General features: G+C 37.1%; 1 protein-coding gene across 1 annotated transcript in view; it reads left to right on the top strand.

The window, feature by feature from the left end:
* Positions 1–13,961, top strand: part of LOC103506845 (melanopsin-like) — a 77,974-nt gene that overhangs the window by 21,595 nt on the left and 42,418 nt on the right. The window contains exon 3 of the mRNA XM_026821814.1: positions 401–531. Coding sequence (XP_026677615.1) covers positions 401–531 — 131 coding nt within the window. The remainder of the gene's footprint in view (positions 1–400; positions 532–13,961) is intronic.

A 13,961-nucleotide genomic window follows, 5' to 3' on the forward strand; every position in this document is an offset into this window, starting at 1 on the left:
ACCCAGTTATCAAGATCACTGGCTCTCAACTCGCAGGTTCTAGGTTCAAATCACAGCTTGGGCAGAAATTTTCCAACCATACTTTTTCGTTCTTGGATGGGCATGGATGTACAAGAATGTGCCTTGAAGTATAATGCGAAATTTGTGCCGAGGTACATAAAAAAAAACTATCTAATCCGATCGATCCAAAACTCGAAAGACCAAATCAATGTCCTTTACTTGTTTAACTATCCAATCAAACACACCCCGCTTTAAATTTTCTCAATATTTTATGGTGTGTCAATGGATACCTAATTTATTATATTCATTATACATTTTATTTTTATTTATTTAAAATTTCTTCACGAGGTTTCCCCCCCCCAGGATGCTTATTAAAAAAATCTTCTTGTTTCGGTTTCAGGTATCGAAGATTGAAAGGCCCATTTTCTGCGTTCATTATAAACCTGGCCATATCGGACCTGTGTACAGCCTGTCTCCATTTCATGCCGGCCTTTTCCTCATTTCAAAACCAGTGGGCTTTCGGTCACAGTGGTAAGTAAAGGTTTTTATAATTTTATAATAGAATAGAATACAATATACCTTGTCTAACCTGCCCGAATAGGACTGGAAAGTCCCTTTACCCTAGCAGTCTAAACAAGGTCTCGTATAGGGTGTCTAGTCGTACCTTGGCCCCCGTTGTACCTTGGTCCCCTGGACTTTTCTGGTAACTGGCGCCACCTATCGGGTCCGAAAAATATGTATCTGATGCGTAATTTCACAACGAGCTCATAGCAATTTGATTTGTAAACAAATCAGTTGTCGTTGAGAAGTTAATAAAGTCGTGTTTTGGTCTGTGTTTCGAACATTTTTTAAAAAAAATTGTTTTGATTGGAAGGTAAGTTATTATTACTTTATCTAACTGAAACCGCTACCAATCGGTAGCAAATTTTGTAAGGTTTGGTTTTCTTGGTATTGCAATTTGATTGCCCAATTTTTTATAGTAGAATTTCCCAGAAGTCCGGAAAAAGTCACTCCTTTGTACCTTGGCCTCAATGAACCCTTTGCACCTTGGTCCCCAAATTCAACACGTCGTACCTTGGCCCCCTGGTATACTTTCGTACCAGAATTTCCTCATTCAAAACGGTACAACATCCTTAGGGTTCAAGGTACAACGCCCTGGGGGCCAAGGTACGACGGATATTTTGTACCTACGTAAGTAGTAAAGTTTTTATTTAAAGTACCTCTGACATGTTAAAGCTCTTCATATAAAAAAGTAATAGTGACACTGCAAAAAGGGTGGTATTTAAAACTTTTAAAGCTTAGATTTTTTTCTTCGTTTTATATTATAAATAAGCCTGTAGATTTCTTTTTATATCTGGTAAACAAAAGATCTGTTAATTAAGTTTACTAGGTTTAAAAAAAGGCCTTTTTCCTCAAGAAAGTTTAATTGTTAATGATTCAATTATGTAGAGCTTGAATTCAATTGTCTCCTTTTGTTTTAGGCTTCTTTTAAAACGCTATTTAACGAAGATAAAATATTCAAATAGCCTTGAAATTTTCTTTGTTATTGAGGCAGAGCAATATGAACAGCCAACTTTTGCATATACCTCTCGTCAAAGGTTTGTTAAGAGGCTTTTTTCGTCATAATATGGATTAAGTATTTACTAGCTTTTCCTCACACTATCCTGTACACATTAGGTACCTATGTTTGTCCAATATCATGTGCGAGTAGATCTGTCCCTTCTTCTCTATCTCTCCATTCCTTCTCTTCACAATCTTATCTCCACGAGGAAGAAGAAGACGAAGACGAGGAAGAAGAGGAAGAAGAAGAAGAAGGCGGAGGAGATGAAGAAGGAGGAGGAGATGAAGAAGAAGGAGAGGAGGAGATGAAGAAGAAGGAGAGGAGGAGATGAAGAAGAAGGAGAGGAGGAGATGAAGAAGAAAAAGGAGAAGAAGGAGGAGGAGATGAAGAAGAAGAAGAAGAAGAAGAAGAGGAGGAGATGAAGAAGAAGAAGAAGAAGAAGGAGGGGGAGATGAAGAAGAAGAAGAAGAAGAAGAAGAAGTAAGGAGGAGTTTAATTACAAGCTCCACTGCTTTCAACGGCATACGGTAATAGGTCAATCGTGCAGTTCTCTAATCCGTGTAGAAGTCAGGAAGATGCATGTGGAAATAGGAAAAAAAAAAGAAATATAGTGAGTAAAATAGTTACGTAGGTACCTACTTATAGATTACTACCTATCTATGTGTAAATGCTGCAGTAGGTAAAATACGAGGATTTTTTTTTTTTTTTTTTTTTTTTTTAATTAAAGTTCTTTTTAGAGCGATACCTAATGGTACCTACTCTTTCAAATTCGAATAAAAACGATTGGTTTGAGAAACATGACGTATCAATTTACTTTGATTTTTTTTTTTTTTTTTTTTTTTAAAGGGTTTTACAGGGTTTTTTTTTTTTTTTTTTTTTTGAGGTTTGATAGAAGGAACTGTAACTGCCAAGGTCTTATCGTCCTGAAATCCAAGAGAGAAGGAAGACAGGATAGGAGAAAGCCAGCCGTTCCGAGAACAAACATTATCCCATCAGGATAAAATCCGCCCCGGGCGGGAATCGAACCCGCGGCCTAGCGCTTACAAGGCAGACGCACTACCAACTAAGCTAACTAGGCTAGCCAATTTAGTTTGAAATTAGTCACTTGTTATCCTGGACAATTACCCGAACGTTGCTCAACTTCAATGATCTGTTAGGACAACCCCTCAATATCAGGTAGACCTGACAGGTACACCTGATCAGGTCCGCCTGTCAGTTCTACCTGAGTGTGGCTGGCCTTAGGAACTGGTGCACTCAACGTGTTGTGTATTGCCGCTGGCTCTTTATTACGGACTGCATCATCTGCTACTGCTAGTTACTAGTAGGTATTGTTTGAAAACAAAATAAATAAAGTTGCAATTCTCTTCTTTTTCCTAGTGCAATTCTTCCTTCTTTTTCTCCAAGTGTTAATGTAAAACGGTATTTCTTTTCCCATTAATTTACTTTATTAAGGAACTTTCTTTCAAATGACACAAGAAACTTATGACCACCAGCTCTCAGCAGAACAATACATTACCAGAGATAGATACTTAGAAGATTAATTAAATGGAAACTTTTCAAGTGGGAAACAGAGATTTGCTATTATTGAAACAATGAAACAATTTTAATAAAAACTGAAACAATTTAAGTTTTATGAAGTTCTCTCTTTTTTTTTCTCTCCACTTTGTCTTCTTCTTTATAAATTTATGAGGTGCCTTTAGATAGGTAGGTACTTAGTGTTCTGTGCCAGAAGGCATGTGGTACCTATTGATGCATGGGAAAACCTAATATAGGTACTTACGCGTATACTTGTGACACTGACTTGTCCATTAAAAAGCTGATTTTGAGAATCATCCGTAAGCATACGTATAAAATTTTCTGTGTACTTTATTTTAAAGAAAAAAAAAAAAGAATTTTAATTGTGTTAAGCATAAATGTCGTTCCCTGCTTAATGCACTACGCTAAATGTATTTTTTAATTAGACTAATTTAAAAATTGCGTGTAGGTAGCAAGAAGGCAAGAAAATTGAGTAGGTACTTTTCTCAATAAAGTTTACAAGTCTTTCTATTGCAAAGCTCGAATTGCTGCAGGATGGTCGAATGAGATTAAATAATTTCTTCGTAATCAGTACAATAGGTACATAATTGTATACTTACATCACTTACCTAATCCTATATTTCTTAGGAAGCTACAAAGATTATTTTGGTCGAATTCTCAAACCATTGATGATAAATTTCCATAGACTCTTGTATACAATAGGTAGGTATAGATGGGTAGGTAGCTTCTGTTATATTCAGGTGGGTAGTGGGTTAGGTACGACGTACCTTCTGTTCTATGAGGGAATACATTAGTATCATTTGGGATTTGGGTCAAAAAGGAAGGGGTAATTTTTCCACGGAAATTTCTACTTCGCAGTTCGAAACAAACCCGCACTTCTAAATATAACTCGAAAATCTAATTGACCTATTAAACCAATGGTAAAAAATACATTTCCATGTTCATCACACCCAGCTTGTTAACATGAATTTATCATGATGAGGGCTTGAGGTTTTTTTTTCACATGACTTGTTATAGCTTGTAACTTCATTAAATTAAAGTTTTATTTTCCATTCCACGAGGGGTGGGAGCATTCATATTTCATATTCGATTGTAAAATTCAGTTTGTCATAAAAAAATATTCATAATTATATCTACCTACATATAGGTAGCTATTATTTTTCGTATGGAGTAGCTATTATTTTTCAACGCGGCTGGGGATGAAGGGTGTTAATGTTAACACGTTTTGATTTTGACAGCACACGCCTAAAGCACAGCCTAAAAAAAAGAAAAAAAAAAAATCAGCCTAAAAAACCCACAGAAAATAGCACGTTCATTGCACCAGTTCCTAATGGGATCACTGAAGTTAAGCAACGTTGTGCGTGGTCATTAAAATTTCGGTGGACGGATGCCGTGCTGATGGTAGTGATGGCAGTCTCGTGAGGATAATTGAGAACCTGGTTAAAATTCCAGTGGAAATGCGAGTCATCATAAAAATCAGACATTTATGAATGACCTTAGCAGTTATAGTCTGAGCCAGCCTAGTTAGCTTAGTTGGTAGTGGGTAGTGCGTCTTCCTTGTAAGCGCTAGGCCGCGGGTTCAATTCCCGCCCGGGGCGGATTTTATCCTGATGGGATAATGTTCGTTCTCGGAACGGCTGGCTTTCTCCTATCCTGTCTTCCTTCTCTTTCTCTCTTCGATTTCGGGACGATAAGACCATAGCAGTTACAGTTCCCTCTGTCAAACCTCTTAAAAAAAAAAAAAAGTTATAGTCTGTACTTCAGGGCTTTCTCTCCCATAAAAAAAGGAAAAAAAAAAAAAAAAACACAATTAAATAAAGAGAAAATACAGAGGTTTTTGTGAAGGGTAAACTTAAGCAGCCGTAGATGGTTAACCTTTTTTCCTTTTTCTTCCCCAGTACCCACCAACCTTTTTTTACTCGTAAAGTCTTTTCTTTTCACTAATCTCTGACAAGTGGCAAACTCCAAAACGTACAATAAATAAACACACATGCCATGAAAAAAAAGAGAGTATAAATAAATCTCACAAATTTGTCCACCGACAAGGTTTTCTACTTATCTCTTTACTCTTTTTCTTTTCTCTCCTCTTTTCATCTTTCTACTTCCCTCTACCCATCTATCCTTCCTTACTTCATCACTACTTTCTTCTTTTTCACACTCTGTTTTCTCACTTTTTTACTTTCTCTATTACTACAGTATAGCGAGCTATACTAGTAATGAAACGGCCATAACTCCGGCCCTGTTTGTCGGATCGAGCTCAAACTTGTACCAATGGACTACGTTCTTTAAGACCTTCAATATCATGCGTCAAAACGTCAAAAGTAGGGGGTTCTCTTTTAAGATTTTAAAGTTGGCCTCCCTGGGGCCCACCCTGAAAAAGTCCCTGAATTTTTACATAGCCTATAATAAACTAGAGGTAAATATAGGCTTGTATACAAAATTGCAGGATTCTAAATTCATTCGTTGAAAAATTAAGGTGGGGGGGAGGGGACTTTGTGAATGCACTGTATTTTTACTTTCCTTATCCTAAACCTATAGGAAGGAAAGTAATGTACCTAATCGGGTCAAATTTTCGATGGTCAGATTTTATTGCCAAAACACGTTTTGAGGTCCCTCGAGCCTAAATCCAAAGTTTCAGCCATTGCTTATATTATAAGAACAATTTCTTATAAAAGTAGAACCACCAAGTGGAGAATGAGAAAAAAATAAATCTCTGTTACATCCGTTTGTCCAAACAAATTTAGTAATGCCAGCCTACTTAGCTTAGTTGGTAGTGCGTCTGCCTTGTAAGCGCTAGGCCGCGGGTTCGATTCCCATAGGACTTTTATCAGACATTTTTCATTATTATAATTACATTTTCAGTTCTGGATGAATTTTTTTCTCCTTTGTAAAATGGAAGGAGAGATAAAGGGGAGGGTGTGAGTGTGTATGAGAGAGAGAGAGAGAGATTTTTTTTTCATAAATTCGATTGTCATTAGCCCCTGAGAGAGAGAAAGAGGTGGTCATGGTGATTTTAAAGCTGATATCAGCAGCAGGTTTTTTTTTTCATAAATTCGATTGTCATTAGCCCCTGAGAGAGAGAAAGAGGTGGTCATGGTGATTTTAAAGCTGATATCAGCAGCAGGTGCAGATGCCCTGTCTCACTCTCTCTCATCAGGAGGGAGTGAGAAGGCTGGAGGCCTAGAAAATATGGCTCTACATAGGAGAGGCTCTACAAATGTATAATTTTATGAACAGGGTTGCCCATGCTTTTCCTTTGTGGTACTTTCTGTGTCCGGAAGGACCATTATCAAAGACAAATATTGCGCTAGTGTGTAGCGTTGCAATCTTGCTTGCGATTTCATTGGCTGCTATATGATCTTTTATACCCTATCTTACCAGCTTACCACAGAGAGTTTTCAGTTAATTCAGAGTTGAAGAAATTTGGGCCTGTGTAAATCAAATGGATGACGTCCAAGAAAACCTTTGATACTGTGTTTGTAACTTTTATTGGTAAGATCGGCCACTAGAGGAGCACGTGCATTAGGTAGGACACATCAGGATAGGCGGATAGAAACAGATATTACCTACAGTAACCAAGCCTACAATAATAAATTTAGTAATGGCTACATGGACAATATACATTTTATTCCTTTTGGTCTATAAAAATTTATCTTTTATTTCAATTGCCAGCCATTATAGGTAAGGTACTTACCAACTTACCCTGCTTGGTATGGAACTTAATGGTCTCTAACTTGAGATCTAGAGTAAATGGGAGGGAAGAAGGAGGAAGCTGTAATGTAGGCTGAACGATTTTTTCCTTATTTTTGTTTCTAAATATGTCTTTAAGCATTTTACGACGTAAAACTTGTTTTCTTATCTTTTTCTAATCTCCATCTCCGTCTCTCTCCCTCTCTTTTTCTCTTCTCTTCTGTCCCTTTGACAATATTCCTCTCTTCATCTGCCTCTCTCCTTATTTCTTTTGTTCTTCCTCTCTCACCCACCATAAAGTAGCAACCGAAAAAAGACCGCTAACTTTAATGACGAATATTGGTACAAAAGGTCGCCCTGAGTTGCAGTAATCGTACGTCGTCATACCCTGGTTAATATTACTGTAATTAACAGGACCCTGGTTAACAATACAGAGGTTAACAGGACCCTGGTTAACATTAATAGTACCCTGTTCAGCATTTGACGTCCGGATAGAATTAATCTCATCCATATTTAAACAACCATGAGTAATCTGTGTTTCATAAATGTTTTTGAAAGTGTAATTTAATTACCTTTGCTTGTGTTATATCTCCCTATCCCATTGTGTTAATTATTGTCCCCAGCAACTATTTTGTTCAATGGACTGCTTAAGTGATGAGTGGGTCACATGAAATTGAACACAAACATTGCTAATTAATTAAAGTTCACAAACGGCTTTCATTATATTAAACTGGGGGCGAGGTTTAGCCCAGTGGTAACGCGCTTGTTTGCCATGCAGAAGGTCCCGGGTTCGAATCCGACCATTGACAAAAATTATTTTGATTGCAAATATTTCAACGGGTTACTTTCTGGTGTTTTCGTGTTGACCCAGCACCTAAATGGGAAGGTTTGTGTCTCTTATCGCCCATCTGATGATGTGATCTATTGAGTAGGTAGCTACTTCAAGCGTTTGCGATACCTATTAGTTTGCCTTGCATTACCTTTTAATACCTATTGAATATTTATTTTTTCTTTTTATATGTATATTTCCAGCAGCTCTTCGCACTTAACCTTCGCTATTGATATAGCGTGAGGAAAATTCACTCAAAAAATTTTGTTCAGCCAAAACCAGTTGGCCTCAAAGCGATCACTCTAAAGCTGATTGAGAGGCCGACGACCCCATCTGAACATGGGAAAAGGCGAAGAAGAAGAAGAAGAAGAAGAAGAAGAAGAAGAAGAAGAAGAAGAAGAAGAAAGTAATAGTGACACTGCAAAAAGGGTGGTATTTAAAATTTTTAAAGCTTAGATTTTTTTCTCCATTTTATATTATAAATAAGCCTGTAGATTTCTTTTTATATCTGGCAAACAAGAGATCTGTTAATTAAGTTTACTAGGTTTAAAAAAGGCCTTTTTCCTCAAGAAAGTTTAATTGTTAATGATTCAATTATGTAGAGCTTGAATTCAATTGTCTCCTTTTGTTTTAGGCTTCTTTTAAAACGCTATTTAACGAAGATAAAAAATTCAAATAGGTAGGTAGCCTTGAAATTTTCTTTGTTTTTGAGGCAGAGCAATATGAACAGCCAACTTTTGTAGATACCTCTCGTCAAAGGTTTGTTAAGAGGCTTTTTTCGTCATAATATGGATTAAGTATTTACTAGCTTTTCCACACACTATCTTGTACACATTAGGTATGTCTGTCTAATATCATGTGCGAGTATGATAAATTTATCGTAGATCTGTCCCTTCTTCTCTATCTCATCATTCCTTCTCTTCACAATCTTCACGAGGAAGAAGAAGAAAAAGAAGAAAAAGGAGGAGATGAAGAAGAAGGAGGAGGAGATGAAGAAGGAGGAAAAGGAGGAGGAGATGAAGAAGAAAAAGAAGAAGAAGGAGGAGGAGATGAAGAAGAAGAAGTAGGAGGAGAAGAAGAAGAAGAAGAAGGAGGAGGAGATGAAGAAGAAGTAGGAGGAGAAGAAGAAGAAGAAGAAGAAGAAGAAGAAGAAGAAGGAGGAGATGAAGAAGAAGAAGAAGTAAGGAGGAGTTTAATTACAAGCTCCACTGCTTTCAACGGCATACAGTAATAGGTATTTGAGTCAATCGTGCAGTTCTCTAATCCGTGTAGAAGTTAGGAAGATGCATGTGGAAATAGGAAAAAAAGAAATATAGTGAGTAAAATAGTTGTTAGGTACGTACCTACTTATAGATTACTACCTATCTATGTGTAAATGCTGCAGTAGGTAAAATACCAGGGGTTTTTTTTTTTGTAATGGCAGTTCTTTTTAGAGCGATACCTTATGGTATCTCCTCTTTCAAATCCGAATAAAAACGATTGGTTTGAGAAACATGACGTATCAATTTACATTGATTTTTTTTTTTCAAGAGGTTTGACAGAGGGAACTGTAACTGCTATGGTCTTATCGTCCCGAAATCGAAGAGAGAAGGAAGACAGGATAGGAGAAAGCCAGCCGTTCCGAGAACGAACATTATCCCATCAGGATAAAATGCGCCCCGGGCGGGAATCGAACCCGCGGCCTAGCGCTTACAAGGCAGACGCACTACCAACTAAGCCAACTAGGCTGGCCAATTTAGTTTGAAATCAGCCACTTGTTAAACCCCTCAATATCAGGTAGACCTGACAGGTACACCTGATCAGGTCCGCCTGTCAGTTCTACCTGATAGTGTGTGGCTGGCCTTAGGAACTGGTGCACTCAACGTGCTGTGTATTGCCGCTGGCTCTTTATTACGGACTGCATCATCTGCTAGTTACTTATAGTAGGTAGGTATTTACTGAAAACAAAATAAATAAAGTTGCAATTCTCTTCTTTTTCCTAGTGTAATTCTTCCTTCTTTTTCTCCAAGTGTGAATGTAAAACGGTATTTCTCTTCCCATTAATTATTTTATTAAGGAACTTTCTTTCAAATGACACAAGAAACTTATGACCCACCAGCTCTCAGCAGAACAATACATTACTAGAGATAGATACTTAGAAGATTAATGAAATGGAAACTTTTCAAGTGGGAAACAGAGATTTGCTATTATTGAAACAATGAAACAATTTTAATAAAAACTGAAACAATTTAAGTTTTATGAAGTTCTCTCTTTTTTTTCTCTCCACTTTGTCTTCTTCTTTATAAATTTATGAGGTGCCTTTAGATAGGTACTTAGTGTTCTGTGCCAGAAGGCATGTGGTACCTATTGATGCATGGGAAAACCTAATATACTTACGCGTATACTTGTGACACTGAGTTGTCCTTTATAAAAAGCTGATTCTGAGAATCATCCGTAAGCATACGTATAAAATTTTCTGTGTACTTTATTTTAAAGAAAGAAAAAAAAAAGAATTTTAATTGTGTTAAGCATAAATGCTTGTCACAAATGTCGTTCCCTGCTTAATGCACTACGCTAAATTTTATGGCTTGACTTGGACTCGAACCACCAACCTCCAGATCCGAAGTCCACCGCGCTAACCGCTACAGCACTTTATTTTAAAGAGGTTTAATAGAGGGTCTGCTCATCTCTTGTCGTCCCGAAATCGAAGATAGAAGGAAGACAGGAGAGGAACGAACGAACCTTTTCTCTTTAGGATAAAACCAGCTCCGGGTGAGAATCGAACCCACGACCTAAGACTCACAAGGCAGACGCTCTACTCTCCTAGCTAACTACTAAGTAGGCTGGCATCCTATGCATTTTTTAATTAGACTAATGTAAAAATTGCGTGTAGGTAGCAAGAAGGCAAGAAAATTGAGTAGGTACTTTTCTCAATAAAGTTTACAAGTCTTTCTATTGCAAAGCTTCCCATTCAATCAAGAATCCAGGGCAAAACGGTGGAAAAAATAGAAAGTAATAAATAGGAAATGACAAGTCAGAAGTATTTTCAATATCAGAAAAGTTCCAATCGTCATTTTGATTTGCTTTTTGAAAATTAGGAAGTCGTATAAAGTTGCAAAGAGTGTAGTAATAAAATGCTTTTTACGAATTGGTAGGAACTGGGACTTAGGTAGACGCGCTTCTCTCTCTCTCTCTCTCTCTCCTTCTTATTTTTTAAATAAAACAAAAAATATCTTGCCTAAGTTTTGCATTTTATAGGCAGAACCTGATGATGACTTCAGTAGAAAACGAGAGAATACCTAAATAAAAAAATAATAATATATTTTATAATAAAAAAATCTCAATAGGACTTTTATCAGACATTTTTCATTATTATAATTACATTTTCAGTTCTGGATGAATTTTTTTCTCCTTTGTAAAATGGAAGGAGAGATAAAGGGGAGGGTGTGAGTGTGTATGAGAGAGAGAGAGATTTTTTTTTTCATAAATTCGATTGTCATTAGCCCCTGAGAGAGAGAAAGAGGTGGTCATGGTGATTTTAAAGCTGATATCAGCAGCAGGTGCAGATGCCCTGTCTCACTCTCTCTCATCAGGAGGGAGTGAGAAGGCTGGAGGCCTAGAAAATATGGCTCTACATAGGAGAGGCTCTACAAATGTATAATTTTATGAACAGGGTTGCCCATGCTTTTCCTTTGTGGTACTTTCTGTGTCCGGAAGGACCATTATCAAAGACAAATATTGCGCTAGTGTGTAGCGTTGCAATCTTGCTTGCGATTTCATTGGCTGCTATATGATCTTTTATACCCGGTCTTACCATTACCACAGAGAGTTTTCAGTTAATTCAGAGTTGAAGAAATTCTGGGCCTGTGTAAATCAAATGGGTGACCTCCAAGAAAACCTTTGATACTGTGTTTTGTAACTTTTATTGGTAAGATCGGCCATTATAGGAGCACGTGCATTAGGTGGGACTAAAATTACATCAGGATAGGCGGATAGAAACTGATATTACCTACAGTAACCAAGCCTACATTAATAACTTTAGTAATGGCTACATGGACAATATACATTTTATTCCTTTTGGTCTATAAAAATTTATCTTTTATTTCAATTGCCAGCCATTATAGGTAAGGTACTTACCAACTTACCCTGCTTGGTATGGAACTTAATGGTCTCTAACTTGAGATCTAGAGTAAATGGGAGGGAAGAAGGAGGAAGTTGTAATGTAGGCTGAACGATTTTTTCCTTATTTTTGTTTCTAAATATGTCTTTAAGCATTTTACGACGTAAAACTTGTTTTCTTATCTTTTTCTTATTTCCATCTCCGTCTCTCTCCCTCTCTTTTTCTCTTCTCTTCTGTCCCTTTGACAATATTCCTCTCTTCATCTGCCTCTCTCCTTATTTCTTTTGTTCTTCCTCTCTCACCCACCATAAAGTAGCAACCGAAAAAAGACCGCTAACTTTAATGACGAATATTGGTACAAAAGGTCGCCCTGAGTTGCAGTAATCGTACGTCGTCATACCCTGGTTAATATTACTGTAATTAACAGGACCCTGGTTAACAATACAGAGGTTAACAGGACCCTGGTTAACATTAATAGTACCCTGTTCAGCATTTGACGTCCGGATAGAATTAATCTCATCCATATTTAAACAACCATGAGTAATCTGTGTTTCATAAATGTTTTTGAAAGTGTAATTTAATTACCTTTGCTTGTGTTATATCTCCCTATCCCATTGTGTTAATTATTGTCCCCAGCAACTATTTTGTTCAATGGACTGCTTAAGTGATGAGTGGGTCACGTGAAATTGAACACAAACATTGCTAATTAATTAAAGTTCACAAACGGCTTTCATTATATTAAACTGGGGGCAAGGTTTAGCCCAGTGGTAACGCGCTTGCTTGCCATGCAGAAGGTCCAGGGTTCGAATCCGACCATTGACAAAAATTATTTTGATTGCAAATATTTCAAGGGGTTACTTTCTGGTGTTTTCGTGTTGACCCAGCACCTAAATGGGAAGGTTTGTGTCTCTTATCGCCCATCTGACGATGTGGTCTATTGAGTAGGTAGCTACTTCAAGCGCTTGCGATTCCAAGGTATTAGTTTGCCTTGCATTACCTTTTAATACCTATTGAATATTTATTTTTTCTTTTTATATATTTTATTTTTTCTTTTTATATATTTCCAGCAGCTCTTCGCACTTAACCTTCGCTATTGATATAGCGTGAGGAAAAATCACTCGGTAAATTTTGTTCAGCCAAAACCAGTTGGCCTCAAAGCGATCACTCTAATTTCACCTTGTTTGCAAATGTTTTTTTTTTTTTTTTTTTTTTTTTTTTTTTTTTTTTTTTTTTAAAATTTGTTCAAACATTAAATCTAACCTAAAGCCGGATTGTCCTTTTTGCAGATAGATATTATCCCTCTTGTGTCCTTATTTACCTCATGAGAGAAATTAATAATTAGAAAAATGTAACCCAAAAAGGATTGTTCCATTTTTTGATTAGCCAGAAATTCTACGAATCACGCAACTCCCTATCTCTCTCTCCCTCCCTCTCTCCCTCCCTCTCTCTCTCTCTCTCTCTCTCGCATTATTTTATACCCTCAAGACACTATTTTTTATCCTTGTCAGAATGTAGGTAGGTAGTACTTATGATTACTTTGTCGAACAAGACACTATTTTTTATCCTTGTCAGAATGTAGGTAGGTAGTACTTATGATTACTTTGTCGAACACAGATAAGAGTGATATGATAGATATTTAAGACCCGATCTATATTTTTCTCCAATCTCATTCTCATTCCTTTTTCCCCCCATCTCTAATACCTTTCTTTCCTCCTCTTTTTTCCCTCTCTTTGTCCCTTCTTTCCTTCTCTTCTTTTCCTTCTCTCTCTCTCTAATTCCTTTCTCAACTTTTTTCCCTTCTCTGTTAGTGTCTCTTAGTAGGAATTAATCCTTATCTACCTTTGCCCTTGCAAAGCCAGAGGGAATAACAGTAGTTACGTTAAATCCACCACCAGTTCCCAATGAGTCATTGAAGCAACGTGCAACGTTGATGCGCGTGGTTGGTATCCGGAGGTTAACTACCTGGGCAATCGCGCTCTGTTGGCTTTTCTGGTTAGGTTTAATGTGGCCAGGCTATAAATGCACCTAATTACATTAACATCACCCAGATGTGAAACGAAAGCACGACACAGTACCTATTGCCGTTGACATTTGAGGTCGAACTCGTCACATGGCTCTAGGCACACTCCATTTGTGAAGGGTCTAGGTTTTTCTTGCCCTTGGGATCAATTTGATTTGAAGAAACCATTTAGGTACTGATGAAAATTTGTAATGGAACAATAAGTTGTAAATAATAAAATATCTTC

This window comes from Diaphorina citri, unplaced genomic scaffold, assembly GCF_000475195.1.
Source record: "Diaphorina citri unplaced genomic scaffold, Diaci psyllid genome assembly version 1.1 scaffold265, whole genome shotgun sequence".
NCBI classification, from domain to species: Eukaryota; Metazoa; Arthropoda; class Insecta; order Hemiptera; family Psyllidae; genus Diaphorina; species Diaphorina citri.